The sequence below is a fragment of the Brachypodium distachyon genome, chromosome 1, assembly GCF_000005505.3.
Source record: "Brachypodium distachyon strain Bd21 chromosome 1, Brachypodium_distachyon_v3.0, whole genome shotgun sequence".
Taxonomy (NCBI): domain Eukaryota; kingdom Viridiplantae; phylum Streptophyta; class Magnoliopsida; order Poales; family Poaceae; genus Brachypodium; species Brachypodium distachyon.
This window is the reverse complement of record NC_016131.3, coordinates 63,588,231-63,613,006: the sequence shown is the minus strand read 5'-3', so window position 1 is coordinate 63,613,006 and position 24,776 is coordinate 63,588,231. Positions and strand designations below refer to the sequence as shown.

The 24,776-nt window shown below is 44.6% G+C and overlaps 4 protein-coding genes across 15 annotated transcripts; 3 read left to right on the top strand and 1 right to left on the bottom strand.

Annotated features, from left to right (window-relative positions):
- The first annotated feature begins 4,377 nt into the window (after nucleotides 1–4,377).
- On the top strand, nucleotides 4,378–8,033 carry LOC100824836 (probable pre-mRNA-splicing factor ATP-dependent RNA helicase DEAH3). Of its 5 annotated transcripts, XM_010230398.3 has the most exons (7): nucleotides 4,393–4,774; nucleotides 5,019–5,206; nucleotides 5,353–6,437; nucleotides 6,826–6,951; nucleotides 7,022–7,260; nucleotides 7,334–7,452; nucleotides 7,531–8,033. In XM_010230398.3, the coding sequence occupies exons 1-7, from the start codon at nucleotides 4,493–4,495 to the stop codon at nucleotides 7,649–7,651; spliced, it is 2,160 nt and encodes a 719-aa protein (XP_010228700.1). In that variant the 5' UTR covers nucleotides 4,393–4,492; the 3' UTR covers nucleotides 7,652–8,033. The 5 variants fall into 5 exon arrangements, 4 of the variants coding, with proteins under 4 accessions (XP_024312334.1, XP_024312335.1, XP_010228700.1 ...); XM_010230399.2 differs by lacking the exon at nucleotides 4,393–4,774 and having other exon boundaries at nucleotides 5,065–5,206; nucleotides 5,305–6,437; XR_002961593.1 differs by lacking the exons at nucleotides 7,334–7,452; nucleotides 7,531–8,033 and having other exon boundaries at nucleotides 4,378–4,774; nucleotides 6,734–6,951; nucleotides 7,022–7,046.
- Nucleotides 8,034–8,948: 915 nt separating this feature from the next.
- On the bottom strand, nucleotides 8,949–13,813 carry LOC100824528 (protein REDUCED WALL ACETYLATION 1). Of its 2 annotated transcripts, none has more exons than XM_010230397.3 (15): nucleotides 13,605–13,813; nucleotides 12,674–12,765; nucleotides 12,207–12,344; nucleotides 12,055–12,111; nucleotides 11,902–11,974; nucleotides 11,410–11,568; nucleotides 10,957–11,106; nucleotides 10,626–10,881; nucleotides 10,417–10,532; nucleotides 10,181–10,267; nucleotides 10,016–10,104; nucleotides 9,868–9,930; nucleotides 9,703–9,759; nucleotides 9,498–9,594; nucleotides 8,949–9,415 (listed from the first exon to the last, which is right to left on the bottom strand). In XM_010230397.3, exons 1-15 carry the CDS (start codon nucleotides 13,671–13,673, stop codon nucleotides 9,260–9,262), a joined length of 1,659 nt encoding a protein of 552 aa, XP_010228699.1. In that variant the 5' UTR covers nucleotides 13,674–13,813; the 3' UTR covers nucleotides 8,949–9,259. The 2 variants fall into 2 exon arrangements, with proteins under 2 accessions (XP_010228699.1, XP_003558050.1); XM_003558002.4 differs by having other exon boundaries at nucleotides 12,207–12,341.
- A 2,135-nt stretch (nucleotides 13,814–15,948) lies between these two features.
- Nucleotides 15,949–20,809, top strand: LOC100826482 (pentatricopeptide repeat-containing protein At1g05750, chloroplastic). Of its 3 annotated transcripts, XM_024454934.1 has the most exons (5): nucleotides 15,949–18,065; nucleotides 18,158–18,220; nucleotides 19,126–19,265; nucleotides 19,469–19,983; nucleotides 20,137–20,809. In XM_024454934.1, the coding sequence occupies exon 1, from the start codon at nucleotides 16,082–16,084 to the stop codon at nucleotides 18,050–18,052; it is 1,971 nt and encodes a 656-aa protein (XP_024310702.1). In that variant the 5' UTR covers nucleotides 15,949–16,081; the 3' UTR covers nucleotides 18,053–18,065; nucleotides 18,158–18,220; nucleotides 19,126–19,265; nucleotides 19,469–19,983; nucleotides 20,137–20,809. The 3 variants fall into 3 exon arrangements, with proteins under 3 accessions (XP_024310702.1, XP_024310716.1, XP_014753052.1); XM_024454948.1 differs by lacking the exon at nucleotides 19,126–19,265 and having other exon boundaries at nucleotides 15,950–18,065; nucleotides 20,198–20,809; XM_014897566.2 differs by lacking the exon at nucleotides 19,126–19,265 and having other exon boundaries at nucleotides 15,950–18,065.
- LOC100825646 (nifU-like protein 1, chloroplastic) lies at nucleotides 20,754–23,446 on the top strand. Of its 5 annotated transcripts, none has more exons than XM_010230396.3 (4): nucleotides 20,814–21,150; nucleotides 21,261–21,403; nucleotides 21,508–21,703; nucleotides 23,087–23,446. In XM_010230396.3, exons 1-3 carry the CDS (start codon nucleotides 20,814–20,816, stop codon nucleotides 21,694–21,696), a joined length of 669 nt encoding a protein of 222 aa, XP_010228698.1. In that variant the 3' UTR covers nucleotides 21,697–21,703; nucleotides 23,087–23,446. The 5 variants fall into 5 exon arrangements, with proteins under 5 accessions (XP_003558054.1, XP_010228698.1, XP_014753054.1 ...); XM_014897568.2 differs by lacking the exon at nucleotides 23,087–23,446 and adding an exon at nucleotides 22,489–22,961; XM_003558007.4 differs by lacking the exon at nucleotides 23,087–23,446 and adding an exon at nucleotides 22,365–22,961.
- The last annotated feature ends 1,330 nt before the right edge of the window (nucleotides 23,447–24,776 follow it).

Sequence of the window (24,776 nt, the reverse complement as noted above, 5' to 3'; positions counted from 1 at the left end):
CTTTGTCGACGCTGCAGTCGCCCACGCACTCCGCTTCTCCACCGACGCCACAACAAAAAAGATAGGGGAAGTTAGTGAAAGAAACTTGTAATCCTGAGTATATGGACAATGTCGCAACAGCTAGTCAAAAAAGTTTGCTTAATAGGTATTCTAAAAAAGCAACTCCTACTGAATGACTTGCCTAGCCAGTGATATAGCTCCATTCAAATAGCTAGGGCAACTTGTCTTGTCATTGCTAAATAGGAACAATGACCACTAAAAACCAACTACCGAACGATTTGCCTAGCCACTCGTGCTACTCCTCATTATAGAGGAAAAAAAAGCAAATCCTACACAATGATTTGCCTGATCACTGATGCAACTTAATTAGAGGAAAAAATGGAACTCATAATCAGTAATGGGCTCAGTAAAATGTGAACAGTGAAAGCAAAATTCCACTACACAAATGCAACACAGATTTCAGGTACAGAACCATGGCCCAAATTCAGGCCAATTTAACACATGCTAATACTAGTGAGACTACCTCATGTACTAGATCAACAAGCCCCACCGGATATGCATCACTGAGCTTTGTTCCGAATCACACAACACCATGACAAACTTACGAATCACATAGCTCTCAGCCCATGGAAACACACTGTTGCGGCACCACCAAAGCCTAGGACACGACATGCTTGAATTGGGGGATGACGTTTTGCAGAGGAAATTAGGGGCGAAAAATAGGGGAAATAGGAAGGACAGAGGAGATCTAACCATGGGGAAAAACTTGCAAAAGAAGATGGGCACGCCGTTCTCCGTGCTCGATGCCCTGACCCTGTGGTCGATGTGCCCCGCCGAGATCGTTGTTGCCAGTAGAGCCGGATTCAACGATGCAGGCGCCTTCGTGTAGCCCTCACAACCTCCCCCCGCGACATGCATGTATGCCCCGTGCCTTCGGGGCATCTAGGGTGGATCTCAGTATTCTCGGAGCCCTGCACACAATAAACAGTGTAAAAGAACCGAAGATAACATCAATTGGGGGGGGGGGGGGGTAAAGCTAGACATATGAATAAGCAGCTAATTAAGAAAGAGTCCTAGGAAGTAACCTAGAACACGAAGTTGCATTATAAAAAGGCAACTATATTAGGTGTGGCATGCCCCTCAATATTGCTTCCTGCCACCTATATTAAAAAGAAGCAACTATAAGGCGTTGCGTGAGCGATTAAATAATTAAAAGCAACTACATTACCTAAGTTAAAAATCAACTTCAGGCAGTGTGTGTGAGCAGGTATATTGAGAGGAAAAAGCGGCACAGAAGCTAAACATATGTATAAGCAGCTAATTAAGAAAAGGTCCTAAGAAGTAACCTAAAACACAAAGTTATTGCCGCCTATATTAAAACGAAGGAAGCAACTATAAGACGGTGTGTGAGCGACTAATAATTAAAATCAAACTACATTAGCTAGGTTAAAAGCAACTTCAGGCCTGGACATGGTCAAGTATATTGTTAGAAAATTGCGACTAAAATAGTTAGATCTAAACATATACATAAGCAACTAATTAATAAAAGGCTAGGTAAAAAATAACCTATATTGAAACGAAGCAACTATAAAGCATAGTATGAGCGAGTATATTAAAAACCCAGTGCATATGTGGATTGAGTCAAAAAAAATTGAAAACAGGGGGATGGCCTCTTGCCCCGTGCCTCTTGGGCGCCTACGTTGCATCTTAGTAGGGTGCCTAATCAGGATCTTAGTATTCTCGGAGCAGGCGGGAAAAGAAACATCCCAGAAAACTATTGGGGGAGCAAAAACCACACCTGCAGCATATTGTCAACACGTGGGTCAATTCCTCCTACATTTTCAGCCAACAAAACTTTGACCCCAATGTGATTTTCGTCTCCTGCAGCGAGGAATTAAATCCCCAGATTTATCTTCTTCAGCTGCTCCCCCATATGCTTCGTCATCGATTGCATTCATGATATCTGCAACTCAAAAAGATGAGCCACCTAATTAGCCTCATTTTTTGGACATCAAAAGGGACTGCTGTATGGACACAAAAACAATACATTGGCTCCAAAATCGTTGGCAGACACATACATGTCCAATGATGCCGGAATTTAGCTAAGAAAAGAACCTAAGAAAATCATAAATGACCAACGATGCCATAGGTTACGCTAGAAGAGGCAATCACCACATGATTACTGAAAGGAAAGTGGCAGTTTCACAAAATAAGAAACAAGCTAAAATAGGAATATGCTTCTAGCAGGGCAATTACTGAAGGAAACAACATCATAAACACACGGGCAAACGCACACAGTCCCTGCCATGAAGCATTGCAACAGCTATAATTAGGGTACATTTGCATGCAAATTTGCAGAGCATCCCCCATGAGAAAGCTAAAAATAGCAAGCAATTTTAGATACAAAGATTGCTTATCCCTCGTCAAATTAACCTAGTCTCATGCAAAAAAAGTGAGCAAAACCTTCATCTAATCTTCATTTGGGCTCTAAATTTTACACACAGCATAGCGAATCGAATCATGGCGCGAACCTAAATCCCCAAAAGACGACGGAAAAACGTACTCCGTAGGATAGATCAGGGGATTTGGGGAAGGATGTGAAAAGGAACTAACCGTGAAAACTTGATGCAACAGTAGATGCTCGATGTGCTCGTCCTGCTCATTCCTCGGCATTGGACGATGCGGCCTGCTGCACCGATTCAACACGCGAAACCCCTCCGCGACCCCCAACCTCGCTCAACATGCAGAAGCCCCGCGGCCCCTAATCGACTTCCCGGTGGAGCTCGCGCCCTCGCTACGAATTTGACGGTGAACTCGACAGCTTCTCCCGCGCGCTGCCTACCTCCGCCGTCCATGCAGAGCCGTTCTGTGCCGCCCCCGCAAACCCCACCTCCAGCAAATCGCACGCGAAAGGACTCACCGAGGAGCCTCCATGCCCCGATTCGAGTCACGAATCACCTTCTCGCGGCCCGCAGCACCACGCCCTGCGACATGCGGAAGCCGCAACGTCCCCCTCCCTATCAACTCGCCGGTGGAGCTCCCGCATAGGCGAAATCGCGAGTTACTCCGTGCCGCCTGTCTCGCCCCGATTTGACTCACGAATCACCTCCCCGTCGCCGCCTATCTCGCCCGACGACCACCCCTCTCTTACCCTCTCTTCTGCTGCACCTCTGGCTCTCCATCATGCGGCTGAAAACGCTGTGAGAGAACTCACCGCGAGGGCGGCGAGGCGCGAGCTTTGGGGGAGAACGGAGAAGGAAATGGGGATTTGGGAATGGGATGCGGCCGACTCCTAAAGCACTAAAAGGGTGAGGGTGTTCTAAACTAATTGGACGGTGCGCATGATTCTGGAGAAAACGAATGGGTTGGAAACATGTGCGCTCGTGTCCTCCAAAAAGTGCATAAGCACTTTTCTTAAAACACTGCAAAATAGGAAAAACAATGGGGACATAATAATAGCAGTAACAAATCTTTTCATGAAATGGCAAAAACCTGATTCGAGTCACGAAGAACTCACCGCGAGGGCGGCGAGGCGCGAGCTTTGGGGGAGAACGGAGAAGGAAATGGTGATTTGGGAATGGGATGCGGCCGACTCCTGAAGCACTAAAAGGGTGAGGGTGTTCTAAACTAATTGGACGGTGCGCATGATTCTGTAGAAAACGAATGGGTTGGAAACATGTGCGCCCGTGTCCTCCAAAAAATGCATAAGCACTTTTCTTAAAACACTGCAAAATAGGAAAAACAATGGGGACATAATAATAGCAGTAATAAATCTTTTCATGAAATGGCAAAAACCTGCGTCTGCCGGGAGTCGAACAGGGTCTATTGCTTGGAAGGCAATTATCCTAACCGTTGGACTACAGACACAATTTGGTTTGAAATAGGAGAAAGTGTTTTAATTAGATTAAAATATTGCCAAGTGCTGAAGTACTATCTCAAGTACTTGCGTACTTGAATTTCTACAGATACAGATTTGTGATCAAAACATTCTGAAATTACGAAATCGTATGTGCTTTCTGTTGAATTTTCACAATTATATGACACACCACAGATTGCATTCTTTTTGTATCGCCATTAGTTCTGATTCTGAAGCTACTGTATATAATTGCCGATATGAACACCGCTTTCTTTCTTCCATTGTTTATCGGATCCAAAACCATCCGAACTTATGAATATCCCCGTTCAGGAAAGACACAAAAGATATACGGAGAAGGTGATAGAGCCGGATGCCGAGTTTCACACGTTTCTGAAAATGAAAATATAGATCCTCTATTATGGAAGGCGCCTTCCAAGCCGGTTAACGAAGACCAAGGGAAGCCGCCTCCACACAAGCGGAGCCCCATCTCGCAGCCTCACGCCGACCTAGTTTCTTGCAATTTGACAAATATAAATCCGGCGACTCTTCCCGAACCGATAGCTAGGGTTTCGCTTCCCCACCCGGCCCCCTCTCCCGCCTTGTCCTCCGCTCCCCGCGACCTCTCTCGCCGCCGCCATGGGGACGGAGCGGAAGCGCAAGGTGAGCCTCTTCGACGTGGTCGACGAGACATCCGTATCCGCCAAGCTCGGCCGCGCCGGCGTCAACGGCGCCGCCGCCGCGGCTAACCCGTCCATCAACAAGTGGAACGGGCGGCCCTACTCGGCGCGGTACCTAGAGATCCTCGAGAAGCGCCGCACGCTCCCCGTGTGGCAGCAGAAGGAAGAGTTTCTCCGCGCCCTCCGCGACAATCAGACCCTCATCCTCGTCGGAGAAACCGGAAGTGGCAAGACCACTCAGGTATGATGTCTGCACAGAGCATCACGATTTGTGTATGTCCTTTTGGTTCCTTATTTCTTGGATTGGAAAGTTGGGAGGTGTTCTTAGGTTAGGCGCGCCTGCTGCTATCTCAAATTATCTAGCTTTCTATATTTTTGTGTGTTGCCGTGCATTAGCCGAGGTGACGGCATGGTCGTTGCAAGTTGGTGTACGGTGTCCTTATTGCAAGGTTTGTTCTTGTATTGATTTGTGTTGCGTGGAACAGATCCCCCAATTTGTGCTCGAGGCTGAAGGTTTGAGCAACCGCTCTATGGTTGCCTGCACCCAGCCTCGGAGGGTTGCTGCGATGTCGGTCTCTCGGCGCGTTGCAGAGGAGATGGATGTTACAATCGGGGAGGAAGTTGGTTACAGTATCCGATTTGAAGATTGCAGCAGTCACAAAACTGTTCTCAAGTAAGATATTTGGTTCTTGTAATTTATAGAACTACGTTATCAATTGCACCATCCTTTTGGCTGATTGATATGGAGTGTATGTTTCTTTGTTTTTTTAGGTATTCTGATCTAATCATGTTGTGTTGAACACTATTGCTTCCTATCAGATATTTGACAGATGGTATGCTTCTGAGAGAAGCAATGGCAGACCCACTTTTAGAGAGGTACAAGGTGATTGTTCTTGATGAGGCCCATGAGCGCACGTTGGCAACCGATGTTCTGTTTGGGCTTCTGAAGGAAGTTCTGAAGAATAGGCCTGACTTGAAGCTTGTTGTTATGAGTGCAACGCTTGAGGCAGAGAAATTTCAGGGTTATTTCAGTAGTGCTCCGTTGATGAAGGTTCCTGGTAGACTTCATCCGGTTGAGATTTTCTATACGCAGGAACCAGAAAGGGACTATCTAGAAGCTGCTATCAGGACTGTTGTGCAGATACATATGTGTGAACCTGCTGGCGATATCCTTGTATTCCTTACAGGTGAAGAAGAGATTGAGGATGCCTGTCGGAAAATTAATAAGGAAGTTAATAACATGGGAGATCAGGTCGGCCCAGTTAAAGTCGTGCCATTGTACTCTACTCTACCCCCTGCAATGCAGCAGAAGATTTTTGAACCTGCTCCAGCTCCATTGAAAGAGGGGGGTCCTCCTGGAAGGAAAATTGTTGTGTCAACAAACATAGCAGAGACATCGCTGACCATCGATGGTATAGTGTATGTGATAGATCCAGGGTTTTCCAAACAGAAGGTTTACAATCCAAGGATAAGGGTGGAATCACTTCTGGTGTCTCCAATTTCAAAGGCAAGTGCACATCAGAGAGCTGGTCGTGCTGGAAGAACACAGCCAGGGAAGTGCTTCAGGTTATACACAGAGAAGAGTTTCAATGATGATTTACACCCGCAGACTTACCCAGAAATTCTTCGTTCAAACCTAGCAAATACGGTTCTTACTTTGAAGAAGCTTGGGATTGATGATTTAGTGCATTTTGACTTCATGGATCCTCCTGCACCGGAAACTCTCATGAGAGCCTTGGAGGTTCTGAACTACTTGGGGGCACTCGATGATGAAGGCAACCTGACATCTTTAGGTGAAATGATGAGTGAGTTCCCCTTAGATCCACAAATGTCAAAGATGCTTGTCATCAGTCCAAGATACAACTGTTCAAATGAGATTCTCTCGATATCTGCCATGCTGTCAGGTATGCCCACTAATAATTCATTTATCAAATTGCATTTGTACAATTAAATTACCATGTTGTTCATATATTTGCACCTGCATGATATTGCTTGCACCATTGTGTGTGCAAGCATGACCATGGTTCTAGCATGCAAGCTTGCATGCAGACTAGTGCATGTGCACTTCCAATATTTTTTTTGTTTGTCTATTGTGTATTCGTTTGGTGTCATCAGCAACTGTCATGCACCTGGCTTCTTGAGCTATTGATCGAAATGATCATGCTATTTAGGCTGATGCAGATAGTTGCTGTATGTTCAGTTATTCTGACAAAGCAAATGGTATCGTCTCGCCTCTTTGCATCTGCTGACCAACCGTGGGCTTCGTCTGTTATTACCATATTCTTTCTCTAGTACCCAATTGCTTTCTGCGGCCTAGGGAGGCACAAAAGGCTGCTGATGAGGCGAAGGCTCGGTTTGGGCACATTGATGGGGATCATCTGACACTTCTGAACGTGTACCATGCATACAAGCAAAACAGTAAGCTTATAACCTGTATCATACAGTCTACAGTTGTCTTTGTTGTGAGCTAACAGTCTTAACAATGCAGATGAGGATCCTACATGGTGTTATGAGAATTTTGTCAACGCCCGAGCGATGAAGAATGCCGATAATGTTAGACAACAGCTTGTTCGCATCATGACCAGATTCAACCTCAGGATGTGCAGTACAGACTTCAATAGTCGTGAGTACTACGTCAATATCAGGAAAGCTATGCTTTCAGGGTACTTTATGCAGGTTGCTCACCTGGAGCGAACTGGGCATTACTTGACTGTTAAAGATAATCAGGTTAGTATTCTGATCTCATCTAGTTTTTTTCATGAGGTGTTGTATTGCAGCTTTTTGACCATTCTTTCCTCAGGTTGTCCATCTTCACCCCTCAAATTGTATGGACCATAAGCCAGAGTGGGTCATCTACAATGAGTATGTTTTGACCACCAGGAATTTCATCCGCACAGTGACTGATATCCGTGGAGAATGGTAAGTCCTGTCAACTAAACTGTTGATTTGCGCAAATTTAATAGAAAATTCTTGACTAGCCTTGTCCTTTGTCTACAGGCTGATCGATATAGCTCCACAGTATTATGATCTGACCAATTTCCCAACATGTGAGGCGAAACGTGTCCTTGAGAGGCTGCATAACAAGCGGGAGAGGGAAAGAGCTGCTAGTAGAAACTGAAATTGATGCCATTTTGCCGGTTTCTTGTGATGGTTGCATCAGGATTGGGCAGAGCGGAAAGCACGATCTGGGCATCACTGATATGCATTGGCCCCCTCACCATCTATCATGATATCTTTGCTGGCATAAATTTTCAATATCATATCGTGGGTGGTGAATTCACAATGTACAACACATGCCAAATGTCCCCCTGTTACTGCGTTACTCCTACAAAGTAATAGCCTTATATTAGATGTTTGTTTTCTCCTTGTGTTAGGTGTAGGTTGTTATGCAGATTAACTGTGTATCTCCATATTTGGAGGGCTCAAACAGATCAAACGTATGTTTTCTCTGTTTATTATTTGCATCGTTTTTGGCTAGTTTATTAAATGTGCTGCTAACATGTTCTGTCTGCGTAGCTTAAGCCTATGTATACTTGTGTGCAACATCGTTCAATTAGTTAATATTCAGTATTAATACCTGTTGGTTGACCGTCCATCAGGGCATATAAGCAGCATGCCATCTTTTGGAAGTGGCCGGTTAGGAAGGTTTTTATGCGTTCTTTTTCTTGAAAATGTGACCCTTGTTCCAAAAGTCGTTTCGACAACTATTTCAAGATTCATATATGACATGGAGCCGGGTTCATATTCAAAAGAGGCTACGTCCATATCCCCTGGAGAACAGGTCGCCTTTTCCTTTCCCTCTTCCAAAAACCGTGTTTGAGGCCTTCCTGCGGTGGAGTCATAGCGCAAGCCGCAAAGGTGACAGAACGGATCCAAAATGTGTAACTGTATCATGCCATGATGAGCAAACTTCTTCGCTCCCCGCCCTCCTAACTCGCTGTAAGCACGTTAGGTGTGCAATGCATGGTTCGGGTGATGCAGAGGCGGAGGTGGGACTTGAAGACTGGTGTGTCCTGTAGCCATGATGATCCAAACTCATGTACCCCATCCACCGACTCTGCGGAAGTACGCCAAGGAGATGTAGATGCCTACCGCCGGCCTATCGCTCATGTTTGAATCTGTGACCATGCAAGTATGTAACTCATTTGTTTGAAACGAGAAAACGTGAACCCAACACATGAAAGAAGACACGGGCTCATGGACTGCACATGGGAGTATGCAAGATTTCAGATGTGGTGGAGAGTATGGGTGAACATCTTCCCGTGTAGTTTCCCCGGCATCCTGGGCCTCTTCGTGGTTGCTTTGCCTTCGAGGTTCGAAGCTCACACAATATGCTCTATTGTGAGAGCCAAATAACACGGTCTGGGAGTAGTAAGAATGTAGGCATCAATATTTATGAGTGGCAGCGATCAACATCCTTGAAAACACGCGTAATACCTGTGAAGATTCTTATCATTATTCTGTCTCTGTTTCAAGTGTTAAACCACAACAACAAAATTGCTGGTTTCAGCAGCTATACAGGCAGATATCTACTTTATCATATTCCCACTTGGTGCTGGTGCCCATTGTATATTTTACACTCTTCAAGATTACCCCTTGCTCATCCCAATTCGTTCAAGCTCAAGGTGAAAGAATCGCTGCTTCGCCAGTTGAATTTGATCTCACGAGCAACCAAACTAGCTTTGCTTATACCCTAGAACGGGAACTGGAACAAACTAAATAACAGCTAGTATCCTGCTATGCCAACCAGAACAAACGATACAGAGTACAGAGCCACTGAAATGGCAATTCCTGCCATAAAATTGTACGAGAGGCGCTTGTTGTCACGAGGTACAAATGCTATCTTCAAAGTATTGGTCAGTTCAAAGAGCCTATGGGAAACCTGCGAAAATATATGGTACCATAAGCAAGTCGCAGTAGGGGCTAAACTCTTCAATGTTACATGGGGAATGAGATGTACATACCGCAACATATATAGCAGTAGTGAGCATGAAGTTAAGCAGTGGGTACTCTGGGATTATTGTTAATAGCCACTTGGGTTGCCCATTGGGTACCTTTGATCTTCAAGAGTCGGAAAATGAACAAGATTAATTTCAGCATTTAAAATCTTAAGGAAATTATCCGGTGGCACAAATGGCAAAACCAAGTACAGAATGAGCAGATAGTTACCTGAGCCAGATATGGAACTGAGATATATATGTTTCTAGTGTGATCTTTCCAAGCCAGCTAGAACAGACAAATTAACAAATATTTGAGTCACATATTCATCGAGCATTAACCTAAATCCAGTCATAACTCAGTCATAACAATTGAATATGTTTTGTTACAACTTACGCGAATAGCGTCATAGAGCAGGCACGGAATTCTTGAGTAAAGTTGCGTAGACAGATGTAGACACTTTTGAGCGCAACAAACATGGAGCAATCAGATTTTGCAGTATACTGATGGATTTAAACACAGTATGAACTGTAAAGATACATACGTTATGGGGATCCAGGATGTGTAAGGATGGTATTTGTTGTAGGAAATCTTGTCCAGCTTATAAATGTACTCATACCACAAATACCCAACCTGTGATACAAACATGGCCAGTTGATCATATGATGGCTAGGTAATAGACAGTTTGTTGCATATGTTTGATAATTACCGTTAAAGAAACTGTAACTATAGAGGCCTTAATGTAGAGTTTCGTTCTTGTTTCAGCTTCTTCAAGCTTTTCCATCCACTTCTCAACCTGTGACATGGACAATATTTTGTTGATGTCAAACAGTTTTTGTCACCTATTTTGCACAATTCTGGCGATGGTTCAAAATATCTCTGAATCTAAAGAAACATAACAGTTATGCCACTATACTACATAAAAACAAGTGCTTCGGAACATACAGTCGGATGGTAATAAGCATATATCATCCCCACAATCCATATGTAGCGATCCAGTCCAGATCGGAAATGCCACTCGTGCAATCTGGGGAGATCTGGTTTAGAAGGATCATTATAGCCTGCACACAAGGCGAATGACATTGTTAAGTTTTACTGAGGAAGAAAATGCATAGAATACCAGAATAACTAACTGTTTCCAAAGAAACACTGACCTAGAAGAAACGTGAATGGGCTCCAGACCATCTCAAAGACACCTGGGATTTCCCATACCAAGATAACAACCAAGAAGCATGCAACAAATTTTATAGCAATCACTGATCTAATCTCATTATATTTGTTTAGAATTCCAAGAGCACCATACACCATGAGGGTGAAAAGAGTGTGCATAGGGCAAATATAATACAGTGTATAATCATTATTTAGGACAATGCAACAGAATGCCACAAAGAAATTGAGGCGCCACATCATCTGTTGAAGGTGCAACCATGTTAGTGAAGTTCTACAGTTAAAAAGCAATAATAATGTGGCTATTTAAGAATGGACCTGAGCAAATCGTCCGAGACTGAAATCTTTCCGCACATAATAATAGGAGAAGTTACCAAATCCAGTCATCCAAACATATGCAGCAATGAACACACGAATTGCATTGTAGATCTCTTTAGCATTGAAGTAATGGTACATCAAGAACAGCACCTGGAAATCAGACAAAACCATGGTTAAAACTGGTGCTGCACTATACAACTAATGTTAAGAGAGATCGAAACCTTGCTGGCTACAAATGGATGCTCTTGGCAAATCAATTTATTCATAACAAATAGAGGTTCATAAATGAAGGTGATAGAAGTGAGCAAGTAAGCAATCCAAGGTGGCAATTACAACTGGATAGTCAAATATTCTCACTGTATAACTCAGATGCATTAGTGTTCATACATGACCGGCAGCTAGTAGATGAAGTCAAGAAATATGTCAGAAGGAAGATGAACTATGAGAAAATACCTGCATCCAACCCTTCCATTCTTCAGTCTGATGCCTATTCAAATACAGTACAGATTTGCCTGTGAAGGTTGACTTATCTTGGTGGACCTTGAAGGAAGTAATAGCTGCTACTATAATAAGAAGAAAGTAGAGGAAAAGGAAGAGATCTCGGCTGTAATTCTGTAGATACACATACAAAAAAGAAACAGTTATTGAAAAATGACATGTTATGCATGCACCTTTCATGCAGTTTGAGCTATTTTGCACATATCTGAATAAGTGAGCAAATCTGACATGCTCTAAACAATCGGAATTTTAACATTATGCTATATATAAGGACAGCCAAAATTCAGCACAAGCTTCCATTACAAAAAACTTTAACATGCTGAAACATCAGCAAGCCTAGAATCTCAAATCTATCTACTCTAGATGATAAAGCAACAAAAATATACAGTTTTCAGTGAGTGTTCAGATATGTGCATAAATTTATAGTAAATATCAGCATAATAGTACCTTTTCAGACTCTCCGAATAGATTTGTACGATCACATATGTAAAAGTAAAGGAGATGGCCTCCAAGCTCGGATCTGATAGAATAATGGAAAACCGGTCAGCAGAATAATACAACTGGAGAAGTATGGTTGACCGCAGGATGCAAGTAGATTACATTGCCCTCAGTGTCAATCGATGCTCCAGAAGAAGTGACTGGTCCATAAAGAAAAGTCTGCAGAACCAATGATTTTAGTTAGTGGCTTTGAATCTTGACGACTTAAAATAATCATATGTTATGTCACTGAGGAATTATATTTCTCAAACAACCTGATCATCTGTGATGCGAAAGAAGCATAAACAGGCTTTGCACCTGCTGCTTGGCCACCCTCCTCTAATAACTTTGTTTGATCCTCTGCTTTGTTTGAGCTATTATCCATCTCTGGTAAATTGATGTCCGAATGTCTACTGACAAAGATAAGGAAACAAAATTCCAATAAGCAGATTTTGATGATAATAGTATACTGTGTTTCATTCATAGCAATGGTGCCAATATGCATCCAAGATGAACGAACAAAATAAATAAATCAACCCCGACAAAGATACGGTGAGCTATGAACCTATGGTTCTCATAACATAACCAGAGATTTCTGTTCAGAGATAACACTTAGACAAGGTACCACTTAGCAGCATTCTCATGATAATCACGTTTTAATAGAAGCCGCATCTGTTCAGAGATAACACTTAGAAAAGGAGCCACTTATCAGCATTCTCAAGATAAAGTAGCATTTACTCACGTTTTAATAGAAGCAGCATTCTTCTTGTGAGAGAGCACCTCACCATACACCCAGGCTGCAAGAACCCAAAGAAATCCCAGCAGAGCAGAAGCCTGGGATGAAGAACAAAGGAAGATCTCTCAGTTCCAATCAAGACCCTCTCACCCCCCACTCCCACCCCCACCCCCACCCACACCCACACACACACCACCACCACGAAAAACACACAGTCTCTGCAAAAAAAAAACTCCATTGGGGATAATAGCATCACTCTGTATACCTAATTAGCATATATTCTTAGAAAATACAACAGACAAGTGCGCACTGTAATATCTTAATGGATATCATAATATCTGATGTCTCCAGATGTACATACTACAGCCCTTGTGTAATATCCAACACTTAAACCCTAAGCCCTCATTCACCAATCTTTTACCAACAGCCGAATGAGATTTCCACCCTAGATTTGGTACTACTATTCCAAACAAAGTGGTAATCTGGACATGGGAACCGTCGAATATTGATTATCGCCCACAAAAAGTAGCCACAGCTTCCAATCCTAAACTAGGTTAAACGATTCCCCTCCAGTCGGAGTACCACTAAATCCTAAAACATACAAGCAATACTTGCTCATTGGCAACAATAAGCAAGCAAGCGCAAGCGCGACACAGCCGACAAGCATTTTACTGCTCAATCTCATAAGGTAAGACGAAAGCTGCGCTAAATCCCGTGAGATATTTCACACGCATGACATCTCCAGCGCTTCCCATAACCACCTAAACAAAATGCAGCATGCACTAGCACGCTCCCCTTGGCTCTCAAATCCCCGTAAGCACACCCCCAACCCCGCGCAAATCGCCTCCGAACTCCAGGAAGCCCCCAAAGGAATTCGCACGGAGCAGCAATGCAGCGGCACCACAGGCCCGCAGGATATAGGCAATTTAGGGATCACCTGGCCGGGCGTGACGGAGGTCGAGGACGCCATGGCGAGCCCACCCGCGGACGCGACCGCCTCCACCATTTCTACAGCATCCACCAAGTCTCCGAGCTTGGGCGCTCGGATCCAAAGTTCCAAACGCGAATCGAAGGAGGAGGGCAAAAATTAGGTGACGGAAAAAAAATAAGCGCGGGTTTGTGCAAGAGGAAAAGGCCTCTCCGGTTTAAAGCGGCCGGTGAGGTTCGCGTGGTACGAGGGTAAGTAGGTGTCTTGCATAGACTGCCAGGTGGGCCATCATAGAATATTTACAAGGCTCTAAGAACTGACGGGTGGGCCCGATGGAGGAGTCTGAGCCGGAGGACTGGGCGCGGCCCACAGTCGGTGCGATTTGCGAGTGACGGCGTAACTAAAAAGGGGTCAGAGTTAGGTCGATTTAGGTTATTAGGTGAGAAATGTTTTTCTCGTCTTTCCTTCCAGGTACTAGAAAGTTTTAAGGAATGCAGTATACATGCATATAAACATAATGAAAATAACAGTTACCCCTGGCCGGCCTAGCTTGTCGGTCATGTTCAAGTACGTCGCCATCTCTTTCTTAAATATGAAGCGTTTACTTGTGTTTGCGTTTTCGATGACTTAATGGTCACTCTCTCTCTAATCGGGTCTGCAAACATAGATAGGGGTACTATATTCCGGGGCTGTGACTATATATTAACTGCACCAACTCTTAATTAGCCTGCACCTGCATGGTGGCTCTATATATGGATCCGTGCGCGAGGACAATATGTTGAATGAATCCTTTGATCAGGTCAGATTCGCTAGAGCAGATCAAAGTGCCTTGAGCCTGCTAGTGCGTTTGGATCAAAGCGACTAGCTAGATTTGGTACTACTCTCGTGTTGCGTTTGGATCAAAGCGACAAACCGATAGCAATGACGACTTCCCCTCGTGTTGTTGGCGGTTTCACACGACCGTGAATTAAGCATGACTTTGCATACTGGAGTACTCCGATACGAAAATGGGATGGTCACCTTTTCGCGCGCTTAGTACTCGTTCCGATTCATAATAAGTGTGGAGGATTTAGTATAACTTTGTACTAAATCAGCGACACTTATTATTGATCGGATAGTAGATTGTTCCCTCAGTGAAGATTGAATTCGATCGATCGTCTCACCGATCAACCGATCGACGAGGTAATTTGACGACGTCGTTGCTAAAATGGAGTTAAGTCCCACGTATCACTAAGGCTGCTCATAGTGGGAGTAACATAAGTGGTAACATAAGTGCCAACTAAACAAATTTGATGATGTGGCATGCCATTAATGAGGAGAGAGAGGTTTGTGGTAACTAGGTATGTTATCATAACATCACACAAACCAAGATAAAATGAGTTTACAACTTAATAAATGACACAATGCATAACACCACGCATAAGTTACTACCCACTATGAAGGTGGTAACTTAGACTAGTAACATCACCATGTTACTACTTTAAGTTACTCCCCACTATGACCAGCCTAACACGTTAGATGGTATTTTCAATTTGCTAATATGTGCAATGGTGCTGATCTTTAAGACAGATTAAGTGACCATGCAAAGGTTAATTTTCAGACTTTCTCGACCGTTTTTCTATCAAAGAGCTAATATTCACTTCTTGCCTTCTATTTGTGAACAATTTTGTGTCTAAAATAAATTTATGGTGGGTTTTAGGTCAAAACTCAAAACGGCTAGCAAATTTTTTTTGCGTTGGATCTTCATCCCATTTTCTTTGCATTCATAACGGCTATAGAGGACAATTTGTGCTCGATGCCACGCAACACCTTGGTGGAGAGGTGGTAAAGCAGCTTATCTGTGCGAGGAGCTTCTTCACAAGGACAGAGGCGGACTTGATTCCTTCCCTCTTCTTTGTCTTCCTCTACACCGACCGCTGCCACCTAAGCCAACCCTCTGCACCGGCAATACTCTTTCTCGTGGCCTTCTCCACCAGCCAACTGTTCTTTTGTTGCCAATCCTCCGCCCCGGCCATCTCATTTCCCCGCTGCCAACGAGCGCCTCCTTTTGGTGTTCTGCCCTGGCCATCCTCTTTCCCCTTTCAAGATGACGACTTCTGCTGGGAGGCGACTGGGTGGAGAAGACAATTCAATAGCACGACAAAAATTGGTATTCTAGCTTTATTTGATTCCAACTAAGCAATTTCATATACACCAAACAACAGAACTGGTATATGAGCCTATTTCAATCTATAGGCTGATGATTTGGTACTAGACCGGATTCAATTCCAAACCTTTTGATATCTGCAGCGAACCAAAGCCCTAGCCTAATAGCCCGTGGGCCAAACAAAAGCGGCCAGGTGGGCTGTTTGCAACTTATTTCCGACAACTCCCACCAATTTCATCAGATTCGCTAAAAAAAAAACCAATTTCATCAGTTCGAAGAACTTCGAACCTGCAGCTCGTCGCGTCGCGGCCCTTTGCCGCCGCGGCGCCGGGCGCCGGCCATGCTCACGGTGTCCCTCCTGGATGCGCACCTCGCACGGTGCTGCTCCGCGCGCCACCTCCTCCAGATCCACGCCCAGTTCATTGCCTCCGGCCTCCTCGCGGACGCCTTCGCCGCCAGCCGCCTCCTGCTCTTCACCTCCGCCAGCCGCCTCCTGCCGCTCCCCTTCCACCACTCGCTCCGCCTTCTCCGACTCGTCCGCTACCCCAACGCCTTCTCCTGCAACACGCTCCTCAAGTCCGCCCTCATCGGCGGGATGCCACACCTCTGCCTACCACTCTACGCCTCCTTGCCAGCGCCACCCGACTCCTACACGCACCCCATCCTCGCCGCCGCCTGCGCCTCCAGGAAGGACGTGATTGAAGGCAGGCAGGTGCATGCTCACGCTGTCAGTCACGGGTTTGGCGATAATTTGTACCTCAGGAACGCCCTGATCTTCATGTACTCTGCCTGCGGTTGCCTCTGGGACGCGCGCAGGGTGTTTGACGCAGGTCCCGTGTGGGACGCTGTTTCATGGAACACGATCCTCGCTGCCTATGTGCATGCTGGCGATGTCGATCAGGCCGTTGAGGTGTTTGCACAGATGCCAAAGCGGAATGCTACAGCTGTGAGCTCGATGGTCTCATTGTTTGGGAGGAGGGGTATGGTGGATGAGGCGAGGAGGGTGTTTGATGCGGCAGAGTGTAGGGATATTTTCACGTGGACTGCCATGATTTCTTGCTTTGAGCGCAATGACATGTTTGCAGAGGCGTTGCATGTATTCTCCTGTATGCGCCGAGAGAGGTGGCATGTGGACGAGCCGTTGATGGTTAGTGTGGTGTCTGCTTGTGCACAGTCAGAGGTGATTCAGAATGGGCAAATGTGCCATGGACTGGTTATCAGAGCTGGTCTCTGTTCGCAGGTGAATGTTCAGAATGCGCTGATCCACATGTACTCATCTTGCTTGGATGTTTTTGCGGCCCGGAGATTGTTTGATAGTGGTGAGTGTTTGGACCAGTATTCCTGGAACTCGATGATAGCTGGCTATCTAAAGAATGGTCATGTCAAAGATGCAATGGCATTGTTCAGTGCAATGCCTAACAAGGATAATGTTTCTTGGAGTACAGTGATCTCTGGTTGTGTGCAAAACAACCAATCCTCAGATGCACTCACTGTTTTCGATAACATGCAAGCTCAGGGAATCAGGCCGGATGAGGTTACTATTGTCAGTGTTATATCTGCATGCACTAATCTTTCTGCTCTAGAGAAAGGCAAGTCGGTTCATGAGTACATAAAGCAAAACCAATATTACGTCTCTCTTGTACTTGGGACTAGCCTCATTAACATGTACATGAAGTGTGGATGCTTGGAAGCTGCATTGGAAGCCTTCAACATAATGGAAGAAAAAGGAACGCCTTGCTGGAATGCTGTCATTGTGGGGTTGGCCATGAATGGTCTTGTGATGAAATCCCTTGACATGTTCTCAGAGATGGAAGCATCTGACACTGCTACCCCGAATGAGATAACTTTCACTGGAGTTCTGAGTGCTTGCAGGCATGCTGGCCTAGTTGATGAGGGCCGCCACTTCTTCAAGTTGATGCAGCACAGATACCAGATTGTGCCAAACATCAGACACTATGGATGCATGGTTGATCTCCTTGGACGTGCTGGATATGTTAAAGAGGCTGAGGATATGATTCAGAGCATGCCCATGTCACCTGATGTTCCAGCATGGGGTGCATTGCTCGGTGCCTGCTGGAAGCATGGTGAATATGAGGTTGGAGAAAGGGTGGGGAGGAAACTTGTCAATCGGGATCCTCTCCATGATGGGTTTCAAACCATGTTATCTAACATATATGCTAAAGAGGGAATGTGGCAATCTGTAGATGACCTAAGGGGATCCATGAAGCAACGACATGTCCAAAAGGTTTCAGGACATAGTGTGGTCAAATCATCACATTCTTATGAGATTCTAGCAGGTGATGGCACCTGAAAGCACAATGCAGGTCATGAACGGATCCTTCTGTAGCTTGTGTTCTCTCAACTTGTGTGTCTTTATAGCTTGTTGTTCATGTCATTTCTCTGTCCATTCTTACAGATACATACAACATTCACCTGGCATCAGCAACCAAATTATTTATCTTCTGAACATTTACTAGAGGTCAGATATATCGTCCCTTCTTTCTTTGTTTCTTTCCATAACAATCCATCCTTCTTGCATACTGAACAGGGAACAAAACACTTCATGGTCATTGTTTCCTGCATTTCAATTTGACTAGTCATAATACATGGTGCAAGCGAATGATTTCTTTTAATATGATTATACCATATGGATTCTGGATTTTCAAATCTATGCTAAGGTGGGAGTAAGAACGAAGTTCTGCATAATTTGGGTGGGGGCATACAGCACAAGGGAATGAGAGCGGTAATCCTAATCAGGATACAACAGAGATCACGATGATAGAGAAAATAAAGGAACATCAAGGGTAAATAACCATGGAGTGTAAAGGTGATACCGCAACAAGTTACTAAGTGGAAATCTGATTCAATCTCATATCTTGCCACAAACACCTGGTTCGAACTGGAGTATACTCTGATTAATATGATTTTTTTGAGTGTGCTAAGATATTATAAGTTGTTTCTGGGCCCATGTGAGTTGTGAGGTTCATCTACAGAGTCAAAACGGACCTGCCGCCGAGCCAGCTATGGCGCAGTGGGTTTCCTGTCGAGTTAGGTTTCGGCTTTCCACCCCTGCTTTTCCCTCTGCTTTTGCTCTGATTGTAACCAAGACTATGTTGTTTCCGTTAAATGCAATGGAAAATGGGGGTAGCCCAGGTCGAAAAAAAAGGGACCTGCCAAATCAATTATAGGACTTGAGGGGATAACATTATGTGACCATGTATATTGTTCTATTCTAAAACTGGTTCGAAATCTAGCTGGATACCCACTGTCTTTTCCTTGTATTTGACCAGACAATTTTGAACTATTTCCCTTATTTTTCTTCCTAGATGTAAAAAAGAGTGAATTTTTTTGTTGGTTTGACCAACTAGTGCCATGTAATAACAGAGCCAATGCATGCAAAAGGAAAAAAGAATCCCAAGTCTCATTTGCTGAAAAAACAAATGTGTGCAAAGATCTGCAATTTTGATGATGAGATGGAAGCTTAATTATGTCGGATGGTGCAAATAAACCCTGCTATTGCACAAGTATGTGTGCATGAAAACTCGGTTTCCTTTCTGCAAATTATGTGTGCACAATTTTAATTTGTTTTATCCGTAGGGATGCATGAAAACTCGGTTTCCTTTCTGCTTAAAAAAATATTTGATCGGTTTAATTTTAAGCAATCTTTGGTCTGTTTAATTCTACACAATAGGGAAATTTGATATAAGTCCCTCTGTGTCACCATCAGGTAAGAGGGTAGCAGTGGCTTCGTTCGAAGGAAAGAAATGGGATGGCGAAATTAAGGACTTGCAGACTAACATTTACATAACGAGCATGGAGAGAGCTCATCTATGGACCGTGAGCGAGTGATTGAAAATTGTGACTGGACATCATGGGGAAGCAAAACTGTAATATTTTCCACAGGAAGATAGGGGAGAATTGAGGTGTGTTTCGGTACGACTTGAGCACCGGCCATACCATCCAGGTGACCCCGGAGGGATTCGACGCACTGACTCCAGCAGCCATTGATGTAGGCCAGAGTGGTAACGGGCAACCATCCACCAGAAGTCTGTTTTCACTGATATCCGCATTGAAGCACAGTACCGCCACATCGAGATTTTTGACATGAGTTTGCTGGAAGCACCACTGCAGAATCTTGCAGATCACTCAGTATACCAAGCCCAAAACCGACCATTACAACCCTTTGGTGATGGAAGGTGGCAAGTACATTGTGTACCATCGTTGCAAAGTGACTATCTCCAGGTATCGATGTGGCTCTGCACAATCATTTGCTCATTCAGTATACTCTTGCACCTACCAGTACATAGATAGAGTGAAGTTAAATCTGTTTATTCCACAATTCTTGTCTCAAATTTTGCCAAAAAATGAATGTATCTGTTCCTAAAAAATGTGTAGATAGATGTAATATTTCGCCAAGAATTATGAAACGGAGGGAGTAATATTTTGGCTCGTGCAGCATGGAGATGGAGATCATATCCCGAGGTATTTCCACAAGCTGCACTCCCCACATGAACATGTTCGAATGGCTCTAAGCTTGCATTCGTTGATAATGAGTTCTTCCTGTCGTAACCTTCTATCTCTGTTTTCTCTGACAACTCGTTTGGCAACACTACTTCCATTTCATTTTGTAGAAATGAAATGAATTCTAATTTTTGATAGGATTTCATTTGGTTGAATTTGAATTTCGGGTTCAAAAATCATGTTTGTCTGTCATATGGATTTGTAGAGTGAGAGAGAGTTCTAGAGAAATGATGGATTTTAGAGAGGAATTGAGGTTAGTTGTACCGTGATTTCACGGAATTGCAAATTGAATTCATGTTTCCAATTCCGCGCCAACCAAACAAGTTAGTTTTTAAAATTCAAAATAAATTTCACAATTCTAACCCAAATGATGGCTGCCAACCAAGCTGTAAGTATTTTCTTCGAGTACTGGGTAAGACAAAATTTGCATAAAACTATAGCCATTGGTCCATGTAAAATAAACACGGTGCGAGTAAAAATATCTCCTGAACTCCGTAGTGGTCTTCTTCTTGGACGGCAGCAAAAGGGATTCACGACCACACACCCCAACCATGGGGGCGTCGGTAACCGCGGCCGCCGCTGCCGTCTTGTCCTCTCCGCCGCAAATCCCGCTCCGAATCGCCAAACGGAGCTCGCTTCTTCCCCTTTGGCGGCACCACTTCGGAGCCTCCAAGATCCGGACCGCCGGCTTCCGGAGACATCGGGCTGCGGCCTCCTCATCCACGCCACCGACGCCGGGAGGCGGCCTCTACGAGGCGGCGACCTACGAGCTGACGGCGGATAACGTCGACCGCGTTCTCGACGACGTGCGCCCCTACCTCATCGCCGACGGCGGTGACGTCGCCGTCGTGTCCGTCGAAGATGGCGTCGTCTCCCTCAGGCTTGAAGGTAAACTGGATTTCTCGCCTTGGGTCCGTAAAACAAATTCTTGGCCAAGATTCTATCCGGGATATGAAATCATACCGTGCTTAATATAGTCTGGTTACAATAACATCCAGGGGCGTGCGGCAGCTGCCCGAGCTCGACGACGACTATGAAGATGGGCATCGAGCGCGTGCTCAACGAGAAGTTCGGTGATGCCATCATGGAGATCCGCCAGGTGTTCGACGGGGACCAGTCGCCGGCAGAGACGACTCCTGAGGTTCTCGAGCTGCCCCCACCAGAGCAATCTCTTAGTAGTTTTGGCTTGGAAAGCTTAAAAACATCATAAACTTGAAACGCTCATGGGCTGGATGTTGTTTGCAGGCGGTGAACCGGCACCTGGACATCCTGCGGCCCGCGATCGCGAACTATGGTGGAAGCGTGGAGGTGCTCGCCGTGGACGGCGAGGACTGCCTGGTTAAGTACGATGGCCCAGAGTCCATTGGAAGCGGGGTCAAGGCAGCCATCAAGGAGAAGTTCCCTGATATCACGAATGTGGTCTTCACCAAGTGATCCGCAGGTAGCCTGCCTGGCTTGATTGCATTCGTCCATATACAATGCAGTAATTCATGACATGTATGAAATTCAGAGATATTTTGGTGGGATGTTTATGCAAGTTTTGATGTAATGTTTAGGTAGAAAAAATTGGGGCCCGTGCAAATATTACACTGAAACAAAATGGAATGATACTTATTTGCTCTTTGTTAACCTGATTTTGGATATATGATATGAGATTTACCACCAATCATACCAAGCTATCCGAAAATCTGGCCACTGGGGAGATTGTTAGGCATACTGTCAAAAAAGGCTCAGATGAGAACCTCTTCAAGCTGAATTTGACATTTGATCGAGCCTTATCAGCGTGCGTGATTGAGCTGGAGACCCAAACCTGGCTCCAAACTCGAACCCTAACCCATGATTACTCGAGCTAGGCTTATTTGAGTTTTACTCATTGATGGCATAGTCCTACGCAGTTAGGGATAGATATATCCTGAACTCTGATGTGCGGTTTTTGCCCTGGTCCTTTTGGTAACTCAATAAGTTCCAATAGATTCAGTTACTGGCTTGTAATTGCATATTGGGGAGATGTTTGGCACAATGACTCTGATGTCTGCTCTTTTCCTTCATTGCATAGCACATTGTCAATCAAACTAAAATTCTCATCTTATTCTATGAAGCAGGTAGGTTTTACTTTTCATTTAGTTGATGACTGAATGACAAGCAATCTAGTCAGTTGGTTTTAAGTATCCTTCACTGTATAACATTGTCAATGGAACTGAAGTTTTAAGTATCCATCGAGGGCAGTAAGGACATGCAAATCGATAGGATAAGCAGCAGAAGTGAAGAACAGATGACTAGCTCAGCATGTCCCTAAGACAGGAAAAGCGCTCTTCAATAAAGACAGGACGTGGGAAGATCAGAAACGGTTTACTGCCGAATTCCTCCGTAGTTAATTGTGTAGTCATTTGAATAATGCATCACTGTCAATTCTCTGGAAGGATCAAATTCGTTGCAGGATTAAGGCTTTGATGTTGTTGAGTTCAGGAAATTCTACTCTTCCGAAAACGAACTGGCAGGGTAACAACTAACAATGGGCAGTGTGCTTTATGTATGCCAAGAAACTGTTGACCAATCTGTTCTCTATTTATCCTGTTGCAAAAGCCATTTGGGCGATCATTTGATATGTGTTGGGACTTGGGAACCTTCAACTGATGTTTATTTTCTCTGTATCGCTATCTGTACTCTCATTCGTAATATAAGCAAGTTCATGCGCTTCAGTTCTTGGGTTGGCTGCTTAGTGTGGAAAAGCAGAAATTGTATTTTCTCGGGAGGAAAAAAAAACTACACTTAGTGATTAATGCTGTTTGTTATCTTTGCACTTCTCTTCTGAAATATTGGCCAGGCCTACATAGTACATACTGGGGACCTTCTGGAGGAACTCCGACTTGCTGCACCTATTCAACAAGTCCTGCGAATCTGTAGAGGATCTTCGAAGATGAGGGGCTGGCGCTCTGAGGACTTAAGGTGTGGCGACATCTCCCTGACGAAAACAAAACAATGTATGTGCTGTGCATTTGCACTTGAATCTTTCTGTTCTAGCCCGCAGCTGCCGTTGGCGTTCTGGATCAGTATGGTTCCAAAAAGGCAGGAATAGGAAAAACTAGGATTGCAATGTCATGCTTACTTAAATCCTATAGGATTTGATTTGTACCAAAGTTTGTTTGGTTGCATTATAAGAAAAATAAATGATTCTTTCCAGGAATTTGAGTGACTTCGAAATTTCCGTTAATAGTTAATATGCAGTGCAAAGGATTCCTTACACATAATTCCTCTGAGATTCCATCCTTGTATCCTACAAATCAAGTAATCCGTATAGAAAGAAATTGTAAGAGTTTCATTGCTGGGCTTCTTTGATTTATAGGAAAACCATAGAAACAGGAAGATTTTCCTTTAGTGACACAATTCATCCATTTGATTCAAAGGAATGAAGTATGGGAAAAACATAGAAAATTTGTCCTTTGATCTCCGTTTCAAAGGAAAAGCATAGGATTTTCTCAATTCATCTAGCAGAGGAAAAGTAGAGGATCTTTCTTCTCGGACAACATCACATCCTCCCCAAAGCGTTGCTGACGAAGACTACAAACTAATGCAAAATACTTATGGACATGTTTAGGAGGACCTGAGGTTTCTCCCACCTTGCAGCGTCAATATATAGGAGGCGAGAAGAACAGGAGAATTTCAATGAAGGCGGTGCAATCTAACTCAAAACCCTAATTTTGCTAATGATTAGGCAAAGTGTTTGCCATTTTCACAAAAAAGAAAAGAAAAACTGCTCCGTTTTCTTTACCAGGCCAGGCCTAGCAGCTCCAAAGAGCCCCAACTAAGCTGGTCCGTCTCCGACCGGCTGAGTCGCTGCCACTGCCCCAAATCCAACCAAACAGGAGTAGCACCTCAGCAATGTGCAGCAAGCGTTCTACATATATAAAAAACATCTGTGGGAAGTGACAACACTTGAGTAACGCTACGGTGCTTCCTCTGTGCATCAACAGTGTTGCTACTCGTCCAGCTGGGTCACTGTCAAAGAACAGCAAGCCGCAGAGGAATTACGTTGGTTCCGTCCTGGCCGTGTCGCATCCGTCGCTGGATCACACACAATCCATCACATGACGCGCACGCATACGGCATATGCCCCTCCCTTGTCAAATCTCACGTCTCCGATTGATCAGCCTACCTAATTCTTCCCTAAATTCTTCTTTTGCGCCCAACCGAATATACGTACGAGAGAGAGAGAGAGTAAAGAGAAGACTTTATTCCGTGTTGGGGCATGGAGCCGGCGTTAAGTCAACCAAGGACTCGGTTGCTGATGGATGACCCGGCGATTGCTCCTAGAAGGCCGAGAAGGTGGTCGTGCAACACGGCCCACGCAGTCCGGCGCGCGGCACCCGAACCCGATGCCGATGCGGGGGGCGGGCGAGTGGCGACGCACGTGAAGCCCCATGCCGGGTTTGGGGATTCCAACAAAATATTTCGTGGGAATGCCGCTCGGATCCGCTCATTTGCGCCTCGCCCGACGGGACGGGGGTAGAGAGCGA